This window comes from Bombina bombina, chromosome 2 (genome assembly GCF_027579735.1).
Source record: "Bombina bombina isolate aBomBom1 chromosome 2, aBomBom1.pri, whole genome shotgun sequence".
Classification (NCBI taxonomy): Eukaryota; Metazoa; Chordata; class Amphibia; order Anura; family Bombinatoridae; genus Bombina; species Bombina bombina.
Window position 1 is genome coordinate 87993913 of NC_069500.1, and position 24735 is coordinate 88018647.

Below are 24735 nucleotides of genomic sequence, written 5' to 3' on the forward strand. Positions count from 1 at the left end.
AGAGTTGACACTTTTCTTGGAAAACATTGGCCTCACTTCCATTGAGTCGTAATTCAGTTTGCTTGCACTCGCAAACCGTTAAATATGCTGTCGAAAGCAATAGCGTTTAACGACTGTTTCCAATGGCGCGTTATACCTCAATATCGGCTGCCGGACTTCGGCTGCCGAAAAGATTTTCGCGTCCCATAGAAAGTAATAGAAGCCGTTAATCGATAAATTATACCAGGTTTCCATTGAAAGCGCTAACCGTTAATACATTGTCGGAGGCTGTCGATACATTGAGATATATTACCCCCAGCTCAACTAGGTGTAAAAGAGGAAAATTGTGCTTTTTGAGACCTATTTTCTATTGAAATTATAAAACTTGCAAATAATGCAAGTGTTTTAATGTATAAATAAATTGTTATAAGTAATATTTATTGTTGTCTCATGTATAGAAATAGTTGAACTTATATTCTAATAGAAATATCAGTATATATTTAAATATAATAATATATGCAAGAACATATCTACAGAATGCAAACTAGACCTATGCCTAGGGCAGCAAGAAATATTACTTATATTTATGAAGTGTTAAATATAATTATATTAGAAAATAGTATTTGATTATTAAAAATATGGATAAGTGTTTTTTTATTTTTCTTGAGAGGCGATCACAGGTAATAAGCACGGACGTTAAACGTAAATTCTATAGCGTAAGGTCGGGTTACCTTAGCAACTAATTGATTTTCAAGAAATCCGACGTCAGATGGAAGCGTTAACACAACGTTAACTTACAGCTACACGAAAAGAGCGACTGCGCGCAACACGCTAATCTTTTCAATGGAAACCTGGTACTAAAATGCAGCCGTAAATTACTTTTAGCTGTCGGCCGCTTCGGTAGCTTACGGCTCCATTTTTAACGACTCAATGGAAGCGAGGCCATTATCGGCCATGCTATCAAGCATATATTTCAACACACAGTAGCTTCACCATAACAGGTGTTTTATTTCTAAAGGCATTTTTTTCATTATTTCATATAAAAGCCAACATTGTAAAATGTGTTACAGTTTTTGTAAACCTGATATTCCTGTACAGAGAACAAAAACATTTTGCTTTCATGCTTTTTAGACCTGTCACTGCCCTCCAGTAAAGCAGTGTGATTTCTGCTTATCAGCCAGTACCTTGTGCACAGATATATACTTCCTGTTAGCTTTAAAAATAAAAATAATCAGCTTCAACTGAAAAATATATATTTAACCGTTCTTTCTTCTGTTAAGTGTGATCAGTCCACGGGTCATCATTACTTCTGGGATATTAACTCCTCCCCAACAGGAAGTGCAAGAGGATTCACCCAGCAGAGCTGCATATAGCTCCTCCCCTCTACGTCACTCCCAGTCATTCTCTTGCACCCAACGACTAGATAGGAGGTGTGAGAGGACTATGGTGATTATACTTAGTTTTATATCTTCAATCAAAAGTTTGTTATTTTAAAATAGCACCGGAGTGTGTTATTACCTCTCTGGCAGAGTTTGAAGAATAATCTACCAGAGTTTTTGCTATGATTTTAGCCGGAGTAGTTAAGATCATATTGCTGTTTCTTGGCCATCTGAGGAGAGGTAAACTTCAGATCAGGGGACAGCGGGCAGATGAATCTGCATAGAGGTATGTAGCAGCTTTTATTTTCTGACAATGGAATTGATGAGAAAATCCTGCCATACCGATATAATGTCATGTATGTATACTTTACACTTCAGTATTCTGGGGAATGGTACTTCACTAGAATTACACTGTAAGAAGTACATAAAGCTGTTTAATAACTAGAAATTATGTTTAACGTTTTTGCTGGAATGTAAAATCGTTTTCATTTGCTGAGGTACTGAGTGAATAAATGTTTGGGCACCATTTTTCCACTTGGCAGTTGCTTAATCTTTTTCTGACAGTTTCTGTTCTCTCTCACTGCTGTGTGTGAGGGGGAGGGGCCGTTTTTTGGCGCTTTTTCTATGCATCAGTTATTTCAGTCAGCAGCTCATTGTATTTCCTGCATGATCCGGTTCATCTCTACAGAACTCAGGGGTCTTCAAACTTATTTTGAGGGAGGTAATTTCTCTCAGCAGAGCTGTGAGAATTATAGTTGACTGTGATAAAAAACGTTTATTCTGTAATTGTTTCCTGCTTTCAGAATTTGTTATCTTTGCTATTGGGATTAAACCTTTGCTAAAGTTGTGTTGTTTACAAGGATTGAGGCTATAACTGTTTCAATTTATTAATTTTCAACTGTCATAGATTTTCTGTGCTTCTTAAAGGCACAGTACGTTTTTAATATTATTCTAATTGAATTGTATTCCAAGTTGCAAGTTTATTTGCTAGTGTGTTAAACATGTCTGATTCAGAGGAAGATACCTGTGTCATTTGTTGCAATGCCAAAGTGGAGCCCAATAGAAATTTATGTACTAACTGTATTGATGCTACTTTAAATAAAAGTCAATCTGTACAAATTGAACAAATTTCACCAAACAACGAGGGGAGAGTTATGCCGACTAACTCGCCTCACGTGCCAGTACCTGCAGCTCCCGCTCGGGAGGTGCGTGATATTGTAGCGCCGAGTACATCTGGCCGGCCATTACAAATCACATTACAGGATATGGCTTCTGTTATGACTGAAGTTTTGGCTAAATTACCAGAACTAAGAGGTAAGCGTGATCACTCTGGGGTGAGAACAGAGTGCGCTGATAATATTAGGGCCATGTCAGACACTGCGTCACAGGTTGCAGAACATGAGGACGGAGAACTTCATTCTGTGGGTGACGGTTCTGATCCAAACAGACTGGATTCAGATATTTCAAATTTTAAATTTAAACTGGAAAACCTCCGTGTATTACTAGGGGAGGTGTTAGCGGCTCTGAATGATTGTAACACAGTTGCAATACCAGAGAAAATGTGTAGGTTGGATAAATATTTTGCGGTACCGACGAGTACTGACGTTTTTCCTATACCTAAGAGACTTACTGAAATTGTTACTAAGGAGTGGGATAGACCCGGTGTGCCATTCTCACCCCCTCCGATATTTAGAAAAATGTTTCCAATAGACGCCACCACACGGGACTTATGGCAAACGGTCCCTAAGGTGGAGGGAGCAGTTTCTACTTTAGCTAAGCGTACCACTATCCCGGTGGAGGATAGCTGTGCTTTTTCAGATCCAATGGATAAAAAGTTAGAGGGTTACCTTAAGAAAATGTTTGTTCAACAAGGTTTTATATTGCAACCCCTTGCATGCATTGCGCCGATCACGGCTGCAGCGGCGTTCTGGATTGAGTCTCTGGAAGAGAACATTAGTTCAGCTACTCTGGACGACATTACGGACAGGCTTAGAGTCCTTAAACTAGCTAATTCATTCATTTCAGAGGCCGTAGTACATCTAACTAAACTTACGGCGAAGAATTCAGGATTCGCCATTCAGGCACGCAGGGCGCTGTGGCTAAAATCCTGGTCAGCTGATGTTACTTCTAAGTCTAAATTGCTTAACATACCTTTCAAAGGGCAGACCTTATTCGGGCCCGGGTTGAAAGAGATTATCGCTGACATTACAGGAGGTAAAGGCCATGCCCTGCCTCAGGACAAAGCCAAAGCTAAGACTAGACAGTCTAATTTTCGTTCCTTTCGTAATTTCAAAGCAGGAGCAGCATCAACTTCCTCTGCACCAAAACAGGAAGGAGCTGTTGCTCGCTACAGACAAGGCTGGAAACCTAACCAGTCCTGGAACAAGGGCAAGCAGACCAGGAAACCTGCTGCTGCCCCTAAAACAGCATGAATTGAGGGCCCCCGATCCGGGATCGGATCTAGTGGGGGGCAGACTTTCTCTCTTCGCCCAGGCTTGGGCAAGAGATGTCCAGGATCCCTGGGCACTAGAGATAATATCTCAGGGATACCTTCTGGACTTCAAATACTCTCCTCCAGGAGAGAGATTTCATCTGTCAAGGTTGTCAACAATCCAGACAAAGAAAGAGGCGTTTCTACGCTGCGTACAAGAGCTCTTGTTAATGGGAGTAATCCATCCAGTTCCACGATCGGAACAGGGACAGGGATTTTACTCAAATCTGTTTGTGGTTCCCAAAAAAGAGGGAACTTTCAGACCAATCCTGGACTTAAAGATCCTAAACAAATTCCTAAGAGTTCCATCGTTCAAGATGGAGACTATTCGGACAATTTTACCTATGATCCAAGAGGGTCAGTACATGACCACTGTAGATTTAAAAGATGCTTACCTTCACATACCGATTCACAAAGATCATTACCGGTACCTAAGGTTTGCCTTCCTAGACAGGCATTACCAGTTTGTGGCTCTTCCATTCGGATTGGCTACAGCTCCAAGAATCTTCACAAAGGTTCTGGGTGCTCTTCTGGCGGTACTAAGACCGCGGGGAATCTCGGTAGCTCCATACCTAGACGACATTCTGATTCAATCTTCAAGCTTTCAAACTGCCAAGTCTCATACAGAGTTAGTACTGGCATTTCTAAGGTCACATGGATGGAAGGTGAACGAAAAGAAAAGTTCACTCGTTCCACTCACAAGAGTTCCCTTCCTGGGGACTCTTATAGATTCTGTAAAAATGAAGATTTACCTGACAGAGGACAGGTTAACAAGACTTCAAAGTGCTTGCCGCACCCTTCATTCCATTCAACACCCGTCAGTGGCTCAATGCATGGAGGTAATCGACTTAATGGTAGCGGCAATGGACATAGTACCCTTTGCACGCCTACACCTCAGACCACTGCAACTGTGCATGCTAAGTCAGTGGAATGGGGATTACTCAGACTTATCCCCTTCTCTGAATCTGGATCAAGAGACCAGAAATTCTCTTCTTTGGTGGCTTTCTCGGCCACATCTGTCCAGGGGGATGCCATTCAGCAGACCAGACTGGACAATTGTAACAACAGACGCCAGCCTTCTAGGTTGGGGTGCCGTCTGGAATTCTCTGAAGGCTCAGGGACAATGGAGTCAGGAGGAGAGTCTCCTGCCAATAAACATTCTGGAATTGAGAGCAGTTCTCAATGCCCTCCTGGCTTGGCCCCAGTTGACAACGCGGGGTTTCATCAGGTTTCAGTCGGACAACATCACGACTGTAGCTTACATCAACCATCAGGGAGGGACAAGAAGCTCCCTAGCTATGATGGAAGTATCAAAGATAATTCGCTGGGTAGAGTCTCACTCTTGCCACCTGTCAGCAATCCACATCCCGGGAGTGGAGAACTGGGAGGCGGATTTCTTAAGTCGTCAGACTTTTCATCCGGGGGAGTGGGAACTTCATCCGGAGGTCTTTGCCCAAATACTTCGACGTTGGGGCAAACCAGAGATAGATCTCATGGCGTCTCGACAGAACGCCAAGCTTCCTCGTTACGGGTCCAGATCCAGGGATCCAGAAGCAGTCCTGATAGATGCCCTGACAGCACCTTGGGACTTCAGGATGGCTTACGTGTTTCCACCCTTCCCGATGCTTCCTCGATTGATTGCCAGAATCAAACAAGAGAGAGCATCAGTGATTCTAATAGCACCTGCGTGGCCACGCAGGACTTGGTATGCAGATCTGGTGGACATGTCATCCTGTCCACCTTGGTCTCTACCTCTGAAACAGGACCTTCTGATACAGGGTCCCTTCAAACATCAAAGTCTAACTTCTCTGAAGCTGACTGCTTGGAAATTGAACGCTTGATTTTATCAAGACGTGGGTTTTCTGAGTCAGTTATTGATACCTTAATACAGGCTAGGAAACCTGTTACCAGAAAGATTTACCATAAGATATGGCGTAAATACCTATATTGGTGTGAATCCAAAGGTTACTCTTGGAGTAAGGTTAGGATTCCTAGGATATTGTCTTTTCTACAAGAAGGTTTAGAAAAGGGTTTATCTGCTAGTTCATTAAAGGGACAGATCTCAGCTCTGTCCATTCTGTTACACAAACGTCTGTCAGAAGTTCCTGACGTCCAGGCTTTTTGTCAGGCTTTGGCCAGGATTAAGCCTGTGTTTAAAACTGTTGCTCCACCATGGAGTTTAAACCTTGTTCTTAATGTTTTACAGGGCGTTCCGTTTGAACCCCTTCATTCCATTGATATAAAGTTGTTATCTTGGAAAGTTCTATTTTTAATGGCTATTTCCTCGGCTCGAAGAGTCTCTGAGTTATCAGCCTTACATTGTGATTCTCCTTATTTGATTTTTCATTCGGATAAGGTAGTTCTGCGTACTAAACCTGGGTTCTTACCTAAGGTAGTTACTAACAGGAATATCAATCAAGAGATTGTTGTTCCTTCTTTATGCCCAAATCCTTCTTCGAAGAAGGAACGTCTACTGCACAACCTGGATGTAGTCCGTGCTCTAAAATTTTACTTACAGGCAACTAAGGAATTTCGACAAACGTCTTCTCTGTTTGTCGTTTACTCTGGGCAGAGGAGAGGTCAAAAAGCTTCTGCTACCTCTCTTTCTTTTTGGCTTTGTAGCATAATTCGTTTAGCTTATGAGACTGCTGGACAGCAGCCTCCTGAAAGGATTACAGCTCATTCTACTAGAGCTGTGGCTTCTACTTGGGCCTTTAAGAATGAGGCCTCTGTTGAACAGATTTGCAAGGCTGCAACTTGGTCTTCGCTTCATACTTTTTCCAAATTTTACAAATTTGACACTTTTGCTTCATCGGAGGCTATTTTTGGGAGAAAGGTTCTTCAGGCAGTGGTTCCTTCTGTATAAAGAGCCTGCCTATCCCTCCCGTCATCCGTGTACTTTTGCTTTGGTATTGGTATCCCAGAAGTAATGATGACCCGTGGACTGATCACACTTAACAGAAGAAAACATAATTTATGCTTACCTGATAAATTCCTTTCTTCTGTAGTGTGATCAGTCGACGGCCCGCCCTGTTTTAAGGCAGGTAAATATTTTTTAATTTATACTCCAGTCACCACTTCACCCTTGGCTTTTCCTTTCTCGTTGGTCCTTGGTCGAATGACTGGGAGTGACGTAGAGGGGAGGAGCTATATGCAGCTCTGCTGGGTGAATCCTCTTGCACTTCCTGTTGGGGAGGAGTTAATATCCCAGAAGTAATGATGACCCGTGGACTGATCACACTACAGAAGAAAGGAATTTATCAGGTAAGCATAAATTATGTTATTTTACAAGCATGATAGAATTTTCTTTTAGTGTTTACTGTCCCTTTAAAACTATTCAAGACTTGGCAAATCTGTCATTAACTGACTCAGTGACTTGGTCTGTCTCAAGCCTTTAGACTAAAGTTAGACAACCCTGATGCACATACATTTGCTTTACTTATACGGACACACAATGAATAAAATGACATAAGGTTTTACTTACTCCGGAACTGTTCCAAAATCCTTTAACCTTTCCGCTTCGGCTGCATAAATCTTGGCGTATTCACGTGCAGTATTTTGCACATAGCATTCCTGTAATATAAAGCTAAGTCATTAAAAAAGTATTTTTTTCCCCCTTTAAGAGCAATGAACAGATTATTTTATATAGAACAATGTAGCTTATTTGTTTATAATCATAATACAAGCTACAAGATGTGCAGTTGCGACTGTAGCACCCCAAACCTTAAAGGTGACAGCTGATATTGTGTTTACTTGCTTATGTGCTTTGTGGTCAACTTTTCACACCCACAAATGTTATTGTCTAAAGCACTGGTTTTTAACCTTTTTTTTGCCGTGGCACACTTTTTTACATTAAAAAATCCTGTGGCACACCACCATCCCAAAATTTAAAAAAAATCACACATTGTAGCCTAATACAGCATATATATATACACATACACACAAACACACACATACTGTATGTATTGTGCTGTTATGCCATGCCTCCTACAAACTACCCCTGCACTGGGAGTTAAAAACAAGCAAAGTTTAAAAAATATGTCACACTGTTGTCAGTCTGCCGTGGCACACCTGAGGATCTCTCACGGCACACTAGTGTGCCTCAGGCCTCCATATAACAGGTCACATTTTGAGGATATCTGAACTGGAACACAGGTGAAATAATCAGCTGAATAGTAAACGTTTATTTTACTTGCTCTCATCCAAGGTAATCCTGAAAACCTGCTCTGTTGGGGAGGACAGCTGTGAAAACCAGAGGTCTAAAGGCGCCGCATTCCCTGGCCCACACACTGCAGCTTTACTGCCACTGACTGGGCACAGGGTCTAAAATATATTTATTTACAAAAGGCCTCAATTATTAACCCATGAGAGGACATAGTCTCCTGTATATATGGCCGCCGCTGCTGCATTTAACATTACACAAGGATATCCTTGTGCATTGCTAACCTCTGTTCTTGTATCACCCATCGCTTGAGAGCAGAGGCTGTCAATTAGGGTTTGAGGAGAGGGTTAAAGGGACATTCCATCCAAAATTGGAATGTACATGGGTGCATTTCACTTTTGAATCAAATCATTTTTGCTACAAACATGTATTAGCAAAACTGTTTCTAGTAAAAGGTATAGCTGTTTCAAAAGTGTATTTAAGTATGTACCGTGCACCAGCATTTTAAACACAGCACTTGCTCAGAGAGCCTAAGCTGCTTGTATCATCTGATAATGACTTAATGGCCCCTATTTATCAAAGGTCTTGCGGACCTGATCCGACAGTGCGGATCAGGTCCGCAAGACCTCGCTGAATGCGGAGAGCAATACGCTCTCCGTATTCAGCATTGCACCAGCAGCTCACAAGAGCTGCTGGTGCAACGCCGCCCCCTGCAGACTTGCGGCCAATCGGCCGCCAGCAGGGGGGTGTCAATCAACCCGATCGTACTCGATCGGGTTGAATTGTGGCGATTCCTGTCCGCCTGCTCTGAGGGTTACGGTCTTTGTGACCGTTGCTTCATAACTGCTGTTTCTGGCGAGTGTGAAGACTCACCAGAAACATGGGCCGTCAAGCTCCTTTCGGAGCTTGATATATAGGCCCCATTGTGTCTCATTGCTGACAGAATACAAGCCCCACTGACTCTCTGAGCAGCTGCAGTATTTAAAATGTTGGTGAACTGAGAAACTCTAGCAATGCTTCACATGCACGTGCAGAGAAAATTGTTATCATTAAAACAGTGATGACTTTTACTAGAATGTTTTTTGACAATGTATGTATATTGCAATTATATTTCTATTCAAAGATAGAATTCTTTGTGCATTTCAATTTTGAATGGAATGTCCTTTTTAAGGGGTAGATTTATCAAGCGGCGAATGCCCCTGTCGCTTGCAGGCTTGCTCATTTGACCTGATATTTCTAAATCAGCACTTTAAAGCACAGCTTCTTGAACCTTCTCGGCCAACTTACAGTTGGCGGAAGAAAATCACTGAGGAGGACTGAATGCGCCCCCCAAAATGTGCGATCTCGGCAGACAACCATGTCCACCCGATCAAGGATAAAGAAGCAGTGCACAGATAACTGCTGTCTTTTAATTTGCAGTAAGAAGCTTTAGCTGCTTGTTAAATGGAACAGCCCAGTATGCTGTGATCAAGCAGACATTTGTTACAGATTGTCGCTGTTACCAACTGCTCTGTGACTAAAGAGAGTTGAAAGTAGTGGAAGTCAGAGAGGAGATTAGAGTGATATACGATGGGGGTAAAGGTGAAATATCTTACTGAAATGTGAAAATCCAGGAGCCCCTGTTGAAAACTCTCTAAGGACTCTGCTCCTTAGAGAGCTAAACAGTTAATAAAAAGTTATGCCTTTTAGAGGAACAACACAACCTCTTCCATCTGGGACATAAAACCCAAAAACTTTATTTTGTGATTCAAACAGAACATGCAATGTTAAACACCATTCAAATTTGCTTCTATTAGCCAACTGACTTTGTTCTCTTGGTATCCTTTGTTGAAATTTGGTAGGAAAGGTGCAGCACGCATGTGACTGGAGCAATATATGAGATGAGTTTTATAACTATGTTATACATTTGCAAGAACACTAGGGGGGATATCTATCAAGCCGTCAACTTTGTTGCAACTTTGTTGCATTTGACGGCACCAATACGCTCGCTTAACATCGCCTAACATCACGGCCGCGGACCTGAATACGATCTCCATATTTATAAAAAAGCCATCAAAAAGCCACGCACCAAGTATGGAGCGATGAGCATCCGTCTGTTGTTAACTAGCAGTCATCGATCTCGCGTCTATTCGACTTTTTACCAACTTTATTTATACCCTGTCACTAAACGTTGCCAATATACTGAAATGTTTAACCCCTATCCCGCCGCTCCCGGACCCCGCCACCACCTAAATAAAGTTATTACCCCCTATCCCGCCGCTCCCGGACCCCGCTGCCACCTAAATAAATGTATTAAGCCCTATCCCGCTGCTCCCGGCCCCCGCCGCCACCTAAATAAACGTATTAACCCCTAAACCTCTGGCCTCCCACATCACTACCACTAACTAAACCTATTAACCACTAAACCACCAGCCACCGTATCGCCATAAACTAAATTAAGCTATTAACCCCTAAACCTAATAAGTCGCTAACTTACCACATCCCTATCTTAAATAAATTTAAACTTACCTGTAGAATTAAAATAAACTATTTTTAAACTATTAATTACCCTACCCTAACTATTATACTACACTTAAATTAAACTACCAATTAAATTAACTAAATTACATATTAAAAAAGCCCAACCCTACTCAAATTATTTGAATCTACTATTTAACCTTATTACAAATTACTAAACTACTAAAAAAATAAAGGCTAAGTTACAACAAAAGAAAATACAAAAAACAAACAAACCACGTTATCAAAAATAAAAAAGAATTACACCTAATCTAATAGCCCTATAAAAAAAAAAAAAAAAAAAAAAAAAAAACCCTAGCCTACACTAAACTACCAATGGCCCTTAACCCCTTAAGGACCAGCAACGTACCCTGTATGTCGCTGGCCTTTTTTTGGGACTTGATTGTTTTATAGCACGGTCTTGCCACCAGTGTTGAGACTGCTCTATTCCACAAAGCCTGCTGGAGGGAGTGCATTAATAGCATGTTCTTGCTAGACTTGTGCTATTATGTCCTGAAAAAACCCTTAACAACCAGTGACATACAGGGTACATTGTGGTCATTAAGGGGTTAAAGGGCGTTTTGTGTGGCATTGCCCCAAAGAAATCAGCTCTTTTACTTGTAAAAAAAATACCAACACCCCCCAACAATAACCCCCCCCCAAATAAAAACCCTATCTAAAGTAACCTAAGCTCCCTATTGCCCTGAAAAGGGCATTTGTATAGGCATTGCCCTTAAAATGGCATTTAGCTATTTTACTGCCCAGACTCTAAAAATAAAACCCACTGAAAAAAACCCTTAAATAAACCTAACACTAACCCCCGACGATCCACTTACAGTTCTTGAAGTTCCGCTTGAATGATCCATCCAGCCGGCAAGAAGTCTTTATCCGGGCGGCAAGAAGTCTTCATCCGGATGGCCTCTTCCATCTTCATCCATCCGGCGAAGTCTTCATTCAGATGGCATCTTCTATCTTCATCAATCCGGCGTGGAGCGGGTCCATCCTGAAGACATCCGGCGTGGAGCTCCTCTTCAATACGGTCGCCGCCGTAAACTGGAACTTGAATGCAAGTATGGCGTCCTTGCATTCCTATTGGCTGAAAGGTTCCAATCAGCCAATAGGATTAGAACTGCTAAAATCCTATTGGCTGTTCCAATCAGCCAATAGGATTTGAGCAGCTCTCATCCTATCGGCTGTTGTATTTTTTTTTTTTACAGGTAAAAGAGCTGATTTCTTTGGGGCAATGCCCCACGAAAGGCCCTGTTAAGGGCCAATGGTAGTTTAGTGTAGGCTAGGGTTTTTTTTTTATTTTGGGGGGGCTTTTTTATTTTGATAGGGCTATTAGATTAGGTGTAATTCTTTTTTATTTTTGATAATGTGGTTTGTTTGTTTTCATAATTTAGTGTTTTTTATTTTTTGTAACTTAGCGTTTATTTTTTTTGTAGTTTAGTAATTTTTAATAGGGTAAAATAGTAAATTTAAATAATTTGAGTAGGGTAAGGTTTTTTTTAATATGTGATTTAGTTAATTTAATTGGTAGTTTAATTTAAGTGCAGAATAATAGATAGGGTAGGTTAATTAATAGTTTAAACATAGTTTATTTTAATTCTACAGGTAAGTTTAAATTTATTTTAAGATAGGGATGTGGTAATTTTAATTTAAAGTTAGCAGCTTGTTAGGTTTAGGGGTTAATAGCTTAATTTAGTTTAGTTAGTGGTAGTGATGTGGGAGGCCAGAAGTTTAGGGGTTAATAAGTTTATTTAGTGGCGGCAGAGTCCGGGAGCGGCAGGATAGGGGATAATACTTTTATTTAGGTTGCGTCAGGGTTAATAACATTATGTTGGTTTGCGGCGATGTCGGGGCGGCAGATTAGGGGTGATTAGACTCGGGACTTATGTTAGGGTGTTAGGTGTAAACGTAACTGGTTTTCTACCATAGAAATTAATGGCATATCTGGCAGCATTGAACATAAGCTTTTGCTGCTTTCAGACTCCCATTGATTCCTATGGCATCCGCGGCCTCCAGGGTGGTGGATTGAAAACCAGGTACGCTGGGCCGTAATAGCCGCTAGCGTACCTATTAACTATTTGATAACTTTTAAAAGTGTCAAATAGTGCCGAATGTATATTCGGAACATCTGTAATGACGTAAGCATCGATCTGTGTCGGATTGAGACCGACGGATCGTATGTTACGTCACAGATTTCAAATTTTGGCGGTCTGTAGGCTTTGATAACTAGGCCGGATCAAGCTTGCAACAATTACGCTGCCGAATTCCAGCGTATTTGCGGTTGACGGCTTGATAGAGATTCCCCCCAGGTGGCAGTTGTGTTTGCCATGTACTAATCTAGAAATGTGCACGCTACCGACTTAGGTTTCTCTTCAACAAAGGATACTATGAGAATGAGGTCAATTTGATAATAGAAATTAATTGGAAACTTTTTTAAATTGTATGTTTAGTCTGAATCACAAAATAAAAACGTAAACATCTTTCTATTATTTATTTTTATTATTTGATTTGCTTCATTCCTTTTGCTGAAGGAACAGTCAAGGCACTACTACAAAGATCTGGATGTTGCACTTTCGCAAGAATAAATCTGTCCCTGAAAGAAGGTGATTTCCACTACTCACAGTCATTTGTGGCATTCGTTCAAAAAATTTCTACTTTTAACAAAGTTATGCATTTGCAAGAACTCTCAATGGCAGCAGTGTTTGCACAAACTTCTGCAATATAGTGCTCCAGATAAGTGCTTACTACCTACCTAGATATCATCTTCAACATAGAATACAAAGCAAATTTAATAATGACGTAAGTAAGAGCGTTTTTTTTTTTTGTTTTTTTTTTTAATATTTGCTCTATCTGAACTGCAAAAGAAAAAAATTGAGTTTCACAGCTTTTTAGTAAAGATGAATTTTCTCTGTGGGCACATGGATGTTTATAATTTTATTCTTTTGCCATTTCTACAAAAGTGATTTTTCAGGTCAAGAGATATAAAATTAAATCTCACCTGAACTGCAAGATTGTAATTCCTTTGAACAAGTTCATCATTGGTTTTAGTCCCATACGCTATTGCATTGTGCACTTTCAGAACACACAAGTGGCCAGGGTTAAACACAGGAAGTAGGCCGCACATGACTGTACTCCTGAAAGCTTTTCTGTGAACGCCCTCGCCAAAGTGTAAGTCCTCAGTTGATATTCTCCCATGTAAGTTTCCACCAAAATACATGTCACTGATAAAATCCTCTCTGAACAGAAGCTGATTGAATTCAATCTCCTCTCCACCTAATTAAGTGGATAAAAAAAAATATTAGATAAGGAATTAATAAAAACAAGCAATTTAGAGTTATGCAACATTCTTCCTGTAATTCCTCTTTCTAAAACGATAATCTTTCATATCACTTTCTTTGCAATGATTCCTATTTTGGAGCAACATATTTATTTTGAAATTAATTTTACTGGTTCTTTCAGGTTGGATTATATGTACTGTGTGTGTGTATATATATATATATATATATATATATATATAAAACTTCCAGTCTTACAATATGTTTCAACCGCCAGGGTGCACTTCCATATTAAGATAAACATTCTATTCCAAGAAAAGGCATTCGCTGGTCTTATATCATAAAACGTAGCATTTATTGCATCAGTGTAAAAAGGACATAACGTTTCGGTGTGCTCCCTACACCTTTGTCAAATGTCGATATTCGGCTCAACAATGTGAACCTAAAAACAATACTGTTTTTAGGTTCACATTGTTGAACTGAATTTCGACATTTGACAAAGGTGTGGGAAGCAGACCGAAACGTTATGTCCTTTTTACACTGATGCAATAAATGTTATGTTTTATGGCATGTTGCTGGGTCATGGGAAGTGTACCTGGTCCGGTTTTGGAGTGCAGTCCCCTTTCCATGTTTTGTATGTTGCTGGGTGATTACATATACCTGTGCACCCCTCCCTTGTTCCCAGCTTGTCTGACTTTGAGAGCCTGCATTGTGTGGCTGTGTTAGGGACTCAGGTGTTGGAAAGGACCTTGACGTGGTGCCTGAGCTTGTCCCATTTGGCCAGGTGTGGTGACTAACCTTTCTATTTTAAATCTTAGCTGTGAGATAGCTGGTGAGTGCTGAGTTTCCTTTATGTGTTGTATTTATTTTGTAATCCCCCATGGCTCTTGCACCCACTCCTGTCTGGGGTTAACTGCATATGACTCCGGTGACGGCACAGCTTTTTGTGAGTGCTATTTAGCACCCAGGGCTGGCATGTTACTGGGTCATGGGATGTGTACCTGGTCCGGTTTTGGAGTGCCAATCGGATCAGCCAATCGGATTGAACTTCATTCTGATTGGCTGATTCAATCGGCCAATCAGATTTTTCTTACCTTAATTCCGATTGGCTGATAAAATCCTATCAGCCAATCGGATTTCGAGGGACACCATCTTGGATGATGTCCCTTAAAGGAACCGTCATTCATCGTTAGTCCGTTGGTTGAAGAGGATGGCTCCGCGTCGGCTGTATGGAAGATGGCTCCGCTCCGGATGGATAAAGATAGAAGACTTCTACCGGATGGAGGACCTCTTCTTGCCCCGCTTGGATGAAGACTTCTACCGGATGGAGGACCTCTTCTTGCCCCGCTTGGATGAAGAATTCAGCTCGGCTGGGTGAAGATGACTCAAGGTAGGGAGATCTTCAGGGGGTTAGTGTTAGGTTTATTTAAGGGGGGATTGGGTGGGTTAGAGTAGGGGTATGTGGATGGTGGGTTTTAATGTTGGGGGGGTTGTATTTTTATTTACAGGTAAAAGAGCTGATTACTTTGGGGCAATGCCCCGCAAAAAGCCCTTTTAAGGGCTGGTAAAAGAGCTGATTACTTTGTAATTTAGAATAGGGTAGGGCATTTTATTATTTTGGGGGGCTTTTTTATTTTATTAGGGGGCTTAGATTAGGTGTAATTAGTTTAAACGTCTTGTAAATTTTTTTTATTTTCTGTAATTTAGTGTTTGTTTTTTTGTATTATAGATTAGTTTATTTAATTGTATTTTAGTTTAGCTAATTGTAGGTAATTTATTTAATTTGTTGATAGTGTAGTGTTAGGTGTATTTGTAACTTAGGTTAGGATTTATTTTACAGGTAATTTTGTAATTATTTTAACTAGGTAGCTATTAAATAGTTATTAACTATTTAATAGCTATTGTACCTAGTTAAAATAAATACAAAGTTGCCTGTAAAATAAATATAAATCCTAAAATAGCTACAATGTAACTATTAGTTATATTGTAGCTATATTAGGGTTTATTTTATAGGTAAGTATTTAGTTTTAAATAGGGATAATTTATTTAATTATAGTACATTTATTTAGATTAATTTAAATTATATTTAAGTTAGGGGGTGTTAGGGTTAGGGTTAGACTTAGGTTTAGGGGTTAGTAAATTTATTATAGTAGCGGCGACGTTGGGGGGGCAGATTAGGGGTTAATATTTGTAGGTAGGTGGCGGCGATGTTAGGGAGGGCAGATTAGGGGTTAATACTATTTATTATAGTGTTTGCGAGGCGGGAGTGCGGTGGTTTAGGGGTTAATACATTTATTATAGTGGCGGCAAGGTCCGGTCAGCAGATTAGGGGTTAATAAGTGTAGGTAGGTGGCGGCGATGTTGGGGGGGCAGATTAGGGGTTAATAAATATAATGTAGGTGTCGGCTATGTTAGGGGCAGCAGATTAGGGGTTCATAGGTATAATGTAGGTTGCGGCGGTGTCCGGAGCGGCAGATTAGGGGTTAAAATTTTTTATTATAGGGTTGGCGATGTTGGGGGCCTCGGTTTAGGGGTTTATAGGTAGTTTATGGGTGTTAGTGTACTTTATAGCACAGTACTTAAGAGCTTATGTTCCCGCGTTAGCCCATAAAACTCTTAACTACTGACTTTTTTTTGCGGTTGGAGTCTTGTCGGTAGAGGGTCTACCGCTCACTTCTTCCAAGACTCGAAATACCAGCATTAGGCAAATCCCATAGAAAAGATAGGATACGCAATTGACGTAAGGGGATCTGCGGTAGCCTCGAGTCGCGGAAAAAAAGTGAGCGGTAGACCCTTTCCTGCCTGACTCTAAATTCCTGCGGGCGGTAAAAAGCAGCGTTAGGACCCCTTAATGCTGCTTTTGATGGCTAAGGCAAACTCTAAATCTAGGCGAATGTGTTTTCAATATTTTCAAATTACTATTTTTAAAGTTTTTTTTCTTTTCCATACTGTCACAACTTTTTTGGAATTGGGTTTGTATGATTTTATCAGTCAAATAATTGCTGACATCACACAATCAAATTTAAAAAATAAATAAATAATGATTTATAAGTGGGAAAAATGTTTATAAGGAAATTATAAAATAGTAGTTTAAAAGTTGATATGTTCATTATGTACCTAAAACTAATTATGAATAGTATTTGTTTTCTGGATCGGGAAAATCTTCAGACATTAAAACTTAGTTTAGAGGCTATTAAACTTTTGGACAGTATTTTTTATTTTTACTTAAAAAGTACATAAAAAGTATATATATATATATATATATATATATATATACTGTATATATATATATATATATATATATATATATATATATATATATATATATTATTTATTATTCTTTATTTATAAAGCGCCAACAGATTCCGCAGCGGTGCCCATGGGTACAAGGATAACAGTACAATGGAGAAACAATACAAAAAAAATGTTTAGAGACAGATACAGGGGGAATTGAGGGCCCTATTCCACTTACAATCTAGAGAGGTAGGAGGATGGGAAACAGGAGGTGGGGACTGCAAAGGTGAGAATGAAATTAGTGAGGAGATAGATGAGGGCAACTGTTAGTTAAGTGAAGTTAGTTTGTTAATGAGTCGGGTAATAAGCTTCCCTGAACAGAAAGGTCTTTAGGGAACAAATCTGTCTATGACTACGGCCACACTGGGCCGAAACCGGTCAGACCTTTCTTACTTGTCTCTCTGCTGAGAGTTTTTATGACCATGTTTTATCCTATTGAATTTCAACAATAAAGGTTTACTTTTTACACCTATGGATTTGGAATCCAAGTGATTCTTTTTTCCACCTTGGACGCGCTTTGGATATCCATTTGTTTTGTCTTTAGGGAACGTTTAAAGGAGGAGAGGTTAGGGGAAAGTCTGATAGCTCGAGGAAGTGCGTTCCAGAGGGTTGGTGCCACACGAGAGAAGTCCTGTAGTCTAGCATGAGAGGAGATGATGGTAGAGGACGCAAGAAGCAGGTCATTGTTGGATCTTAGGGGACGGGCTGGAGAATATCTGTTGATGAGTGAGGACAGGTAGGGTGGGGCAGTTTTGGTAAGGGATTTATAGGTCAGGGTGAGAATTTTGTTTTCAACTCTGCTGTAAATGGGGAGCCAGTGAAGGGACTCACAGAGAGGTGCAGCAGAAACAGAGCATCGAGAGAGGTGGATTAGCCTGGCAGATGCATTTAGGATATATATGCATTATATACAGTATATATATATATATATATATATATATATATATATATGCATTTAGGATGCATATATATATACTGTATATATATAATTATTTATTTTTTTCCCTCTGAACAAAAGAAACAAAAAACTCCAGAACTATATTTTTGCCTGTGTTGGTCTCCGTATTTCTCTTATATGATAGTAACCTCTGTAAATTCATGTCATATATTTGAATTATAATTAAATTGTTCCAAGTGTAATCATAAATACATACCATCAATATCCTGGTAACGTGAAAGCTGTTCCAACACTAAGAAAAACATAAATAGATATTGATAAATACATATTTTTCCTGCACATGTATTTTACAGTATGATGGTTAAAGTATTACACATTAATACCTTCGGAGGTCAGATGAAATTCAGTTGACACTCGGCCATACATATTCTTCAGAATACATTGATATAATCCCTGGTCTTGCTTACTGGTCTGGACTATTGCCAGTGACACTGGGGAATCATCCTTTGAACTGGAAAGGGAGATGACATATTTGTTTTAGTGAAGTACGTTATGTTCATTTTCCGTGCTACTTAATACAGTACAGAGAAATGCAGTCTGATTCCAAAGGCAAAAAGCTTTTTAGAACAATTTAGAAAAAAGCTGGTCAATGATGTGTCGTTCTGTTTGCTAAAAACAAAATCATTATTTAAACCATTTACCGTTAGCACATGAGTCAATGTTTACTTCACTAATAGAAAACATTTTAGTTTCTCTGCTTTAGAGTAGATGAAGAAATGGACTTATTTTATAAGATCGAAAAAAATTTGTTAGTAAATAAAAACATTTCGTTTGAACGGACAGATGGATTTTGGAACCTAAAATCTTATAAGGCTTTTATGAGTGATACAAGCTAGCCCAATAACTACTTCAATAAAGCTTTATTTAATGGGACATGAGATTAAAAACTAAGGGACAGATTATGAGTGGGGTGCAAATTAATGCTTCCGTTTGAGCGTTAATAGCGCTAGAAGTAAGGTTTTGCGCTTCTTTGGTTACATTTATATTACAAGTTAAATGTAAACAGTTTGCGCTCTCACACTAACCCGACAATTGCAAAAAGACAAAGTTATAATATTGCGTGTGCATTCACATATTCCCCCATAGAAGTCAATAGAGAAAAAAAACTGTAAACCCCCCCCCACTCTCGCACAATCTCACTAACTCAACATGAAAATATAAATAATTCCCATTCCAATGTTCTTCAAATAACAGAATATGTTCTATTTATTTAGAAATACATATATCTACATATATCTGATTTTTTTGGTAAATATATATCTATACGTATACTATATATATATATATATATATATATATATATAGGTATAGATATATACAGATATATATAGGAATATCTATCTATAAATACATAGAACATATTCTGATATGTGCAGAACATTGGAATATGAAATATTTACAGTAAATATACTCTATAACACTTTACTAAAAATGAATATTGCAGAAATATGCTTTTCCATTTTTTCATCTACTTAAAGGGACATGAAACCCAAAATTTTTAATTTATGATTCAGATAGAAAATACAATTTCAAACAATTTTCCAATTTATTTCTATTATTTAATTTGCTTCCTTCTCTTGTTTTCATTTGTTGAAATGTTTATCTAGGCAAGCTCAGGAGCAGCAGAGAACCTAGGTTCTAGCTGTTGATTGGGGGCTGTATATATATATATATATATATATATATTGATTGTGATTGGCTTACCCATGTGTTCAGTTAGAAACCATTAGTGCATTGCTGCTCCTTCAACAAATGATACAAAGAGAATAAAAGAGATTAGATAATAGAAGTAAATTAGAACGTTGTTTAAAATTGTATTCTCTATCTGAATCATGAAAGAAAAATATTGGGTTTCATGTCCTTTTAACTACAAAGGGTTCCAATGCACTATTATATATGTCTATAAATGTGTACATATGTATTTGTGTTTATATGTATATATATATGTCTGCATATGTATATATATATATATGTATATACACACATATAATTACACACATATATATATATATATATATATATATATATATATATATACATACATACATACATATACATTTTCAGACATGTATATGTATGTATCTCTATGTTAACGCCATTTGCCTGTCTTTTTTTTCTAACACCTGAGACCTCATATCTTTGAGATTATAACTTTTGTGCAATATTTTTTTTTAACAATTTTTATTACCTAGCGTCATTATGAGTGTAACTGTACTTTGTAATGTATTTTTGAAGTGCTTTGTGCAACTTTTATGTTTTGCAAAACAGTTAAGCAGAGCTCTGAAGTTGCAGTAATCATTCTAGCGTAAATCACGATTGCGCCTAAACAATTGTGTTTACTTTTAACTTGTAATTCCAGCAGTAAGCCTGGCTTTTCAACAAAAGATACCAAGAGAATAAGGAAAATGTAATAATAGAAGTAAATTAGAAATTCTTTTAAATTTGCTCTATCTGAATCATGAAATGAAACTTTTTGGGTTTAATGTATCTTGAAAGTTTTATTACTTATCTCTCCATTACACTGGGAATGTAATTTCTTCTGCTGACTATGTTTACATAGCTTTTCTATAGCCTATACTGAAAGAGACACTGTAGTCAGAAAACAAAGTACAATTTTTAGAAATAGAATTACTTTAATAGAATTTTTGCAGTATGAATGTATTAATTTGTTTGTAGCTAAAGTTGTTAAAATTGTGAGTGTCTGTGTTTTCATTTCCTGTTGTGAACTGTATGATACTAAAGTATTGTTTCTTCCCATTGCCTACGCTCCCTAACCAGCTGTATTACATATATAGAAACCCCTACTCAGCTGCCAGGCACCATTTCCAATGGCTGTGGCTGTACACAGTATATTGTGTGCACCATAGAAAGCAGCTGTGAGCTGTGTGGGGGAAAAAAAAGTGAGCTGTGTGGGGAAGGAACAATATGATAGTTTAATACAGCTTATAGAAGGAAATGACAACAGAAGCAAGTTCAATCTCAGTTTCAACAACTTTTGCTGCAACATTTTTAATATATGCATATATACTGTATCTATATATATTCCAAAAATGCTAATTAAGTCATTATTTTTTGCACATTGTTTTGGTACTACAGTGCCCCTTTAAGTATACAAACTTTCAGTATAGACAGAGATACCACCGGCAAAATTAGCTATTTCCAATGCAGATATAAAGGCAAATTAGCTATTTGGAAACAATTTAATACACTCCAGCAGATAAAATGGATCACTGGGAACAAATTAAAGAGGAGGACAATTCAGAGTAAACTGTCCCTTTAATATATACATATTTATGCCCTTGATGGTACAACATCTTTTATTATATTTTATTGCTGTCCAGGCACATGGTTACAGATCTGTATGTGTCTTGGTTTATAAATGCACAGGATCTTCTTGTGAGCAATTCCACCAGCTGCACAGCTTTGCTTCTGCCTAAGTTATTCCGTCACATCAGCATTCTGTTAGCCATCAATTACCTGTCACCACTCGGCTCAAATAAACTAGTTCTGGTATAAACATAATAGTAACTGCAATACTTATTTATTATTATTTTTGTATTCCCAAGGGTCTTACGCGATGAACACTGCCCTAAAAGTATTAATAATTGTTTAATATCAAAAAATAAACCTGTATACATTGATAAACTCTCTTTTTGAGTTTGTTTATATTTGATTCAAGGGTCAGTAACTGAAAAATATGATTATACTTTCTCCCTTTTTTTAAATCTATTTATATTGATAAACCAGTTTCACTTACAGTGCAACAAATCATCTCCTTAAAAGAATAAGTTTAGGATTTTGACAATGTTTAAAATATTTTTAAAAAAAAGCAAACAAAACAATAAAAAGTATACTTAAAGGGACATGAAACACAATTTTTTTCTTTCATAATTTAGAAAGGGCATGTCATTTTAAACAACTCTTCAATTTACTTCTACTATCTAATTTGCTTCATCTCTTGATATCCTTTATTGACAAGCATATCTAAATAGGCTAAGTAGCTGCTGATTGGTGGCTGCACATAGATGCCTCGTATGATTGGCTTACCCATGTGCATTCCTATTTCTTCGACAAAGGATATCTTAAGACTTAAGCAAATTAGATAATTGAAGTAAGTTGGAATGTTGTTGAAAATTGTATTCCCTATCTGTCCCTTTAAAAATTGCCATAACTAACAGACACAAAGATACGAAGGGGCCCATTTATCAAGCTCCGGATGGAGCTTGAGGGCCCGTGTTTCTGGCGAGCCTGCAGGCTCGCCAAAAACACCAGTTATAAAGCAGCAGTCTAAAGACCGCTGCTCCATAATCCTGTCCGCCTGCTCTGAGCAGGCGGACAGACATCGCCACAAATCAACCCGATCGAGTACGATCTGGTTGATTGACAACCCCCTGCTGGCGGCCGATTGGCCACGAATCTGCAGGGGGCGGCGTTGCACCAGCTGCTCACAAGAGCTGCTGGTGCAATGCTGAATACGGAGAGCGTATTGCTCTCCGCATTCAGCAAGGTCTGTCGGACCTGATCCGCACTGTCGGATCAGGTCCGACAGACCATTGTTAAATAGGCCCCATAGGCAGTTAATAACAGTGCGTGCTGCTCATAGAATGAGATAGGAATCCTGCCTAGTAAATTATAAAAATGGGTTTAAGCCATATTTCTGTAAATCAAGATTTTATTTAATTTTGTTATCTGATATTTGTATGGTTAGATATTGTTTAGATATTTTTTATACCTCTTCATTTGCTGTAAAAATTCCAAGATGCATAGAGACAAAAATAATATATTTTTTCTCTTGATTTTTCAATTATCAATTGTTATTCAAAATTATAGTTATAAAATCCTAATCTTTGGTGTCTTGGGAAGGTGATCTGACTCTAATTGTAGGACAATAACGTTTGGGTTTGAAATATTTAGGAAATAATGACTCCTTTGCTGCTATTTACTATCATTTGTGTGGGTATCTCAAAGAAAAAAGGTTTCTAAAAACAGATAGTGTCACTGTGTCTAACGATCTGGCATCTGCACTCAAATGGAACCGGAGCACCAATCGCGATCCAGTTCCATATGCGGGCAGATGCCTGGAGCTCGGGAACTACAACTCTTGGCTGTAACTTCACAGCCGAGACTGCTGGAGCTTTCTGAAGCTCAGACGTATATATACATCATGCAAAGTACCGCACAACATATATATATATATATATATATATATATATATATATATACGTCCGATTGGGTAAATAGGTTAAAAGAAATACACAACGACTCATTCAATGAGGATATAGAAATATGGACAGTCCAACAAAAATGACAAAGTAGTCAATTAGAAATGTTGCTTAACTCACCTTCTGTGAATTCGTGCAAGTAACTTGGAGTCTTTAGTCCATGTAACTGTAGAATCTGCATGAATTTCAGCAAAATGACAGCACAGTTTCATGTTCCCAGAACCATCAGGAAACATCTCAGCTTGGACGGCATGTATTAGCTGGGGAGCTGAAAGTAAAGCACAATTATCTCTAGTAATTACATAAACTACTTATCAATAAAATAGTTACGTTTACGTCAATTCCACCGTTAACCTGAAATATTTTTCAACCCTTTAAATGGACATGGTTGGTAGTTTGTTACTACAGGACAACCACCACTATTGTGTTATATTTGTTTACATTTAAACAGCTTTTACTTTACATTATTTCAGGCAATATCATATAGAATAGATTAGATATATTATTTTAGAGTACAAGGCCCATTTAATATTATCATTACAGCTGTTACTGTTTGCTACATAAAATCAATAGGACAGACAAGAAGAGTAGAATAACGTAATACATATGGGGCGCAATCCGATATCGATCGCAGTTTGCGGCGCAAGCGAGGGAACCGGCGTCGCCCGCAGTTTCAGCTCGCAACTCGAGCCATCCCATATAGGTCGCCGTCAGATGCTAACGTGCCGTAAGTCTCACAAACCAGCGATGTCCAGAAATCTGCGTAAGTACACATTTCTGGCGTCGCCAGTGACTTGCGCCACGTTAGAATCTGCCGGCGCCTATAAAACCTGACTAAAGTATAAAACACCCGCACTGTCTAACACGCCTCCCTAACATAGCCCGCACTGTCTAACACGCCTCCCTAACATAGCCCGCACTGTCTAACACGCCTCCCTAACATAGCCCGCACTGTCTAACCCTCTATCCGCTATCCCCCCTCACTAGCCTAACAATAAAAAAGCTATTAACCCCTAAACCGCCGCTCCTTTACCCCGCCGCAACCTAATAAAGTTATTAACCCCTAAACCGCCGCTCCCGTACCCCGCCGCCAGCTATATTATATCTATAACCCCCTAAAGTGAGCCCTTAACACCGCCGCCATCTCTATTAAAATGATTAACCCCTAATTTAATCTACCTACCCTGCCGCCAGCTATATTATCTATATTAACCCTAAGTATATTATAGTTAATATAGGTATTACATTATATATATTAACTATATTAACCCTAATTATATTAGGGTTAATATAGTTAATATAGTTACTATAGTATTTATATTAACTATATTAACTCTATCTAACCCTAACTAAATTTATATTAAATTAATCTAATTCATTTATAAACTAAAATATTCCTATTTAAATCTAAATACTTACCTATAAAATAAACCATAAGATAGCTACAATATAATTAATAATTACATTGTA

The 24735-nt window shown here is 38.6% G+C and overlaps 1 protein-coding gene across 2 annotated transcripts in view; it reads right to left on the reverse strand.

Annotated features, from left to right (window-relative positions):
* The window catches only part of ALPK2 (alpha kinase 2), a 216542-nt gene that overhangs the window by 55009 nt on the left and 136798 nt on the right, over positions 1-24735 (reverse strand). For both annotated transcript variants that reach the window (XM_053701164.1, XM_053701165.1), the window contains exons 4-8: positions 23386-23533; positions 18367-18494; positions 18240-18275; positions 13515-13789; positions 7334-7422 (exon numbers count right to left, since the gene is read on the reverse strand). In XM_053701164.1, coding sequence (XP_053557139.1) covers positions 7334-7422; positions 13515-13789; positions 18240-18275; positions 18367-18494; positions 23386-23533 — 676 coding nt within the window. The remainder of the gene's footprint in view (positions 1-7333; positions 7423-13514; positions 13790-18239; positions 18276-18366; positions 18495-23385; positions 23534-24735) is intronic.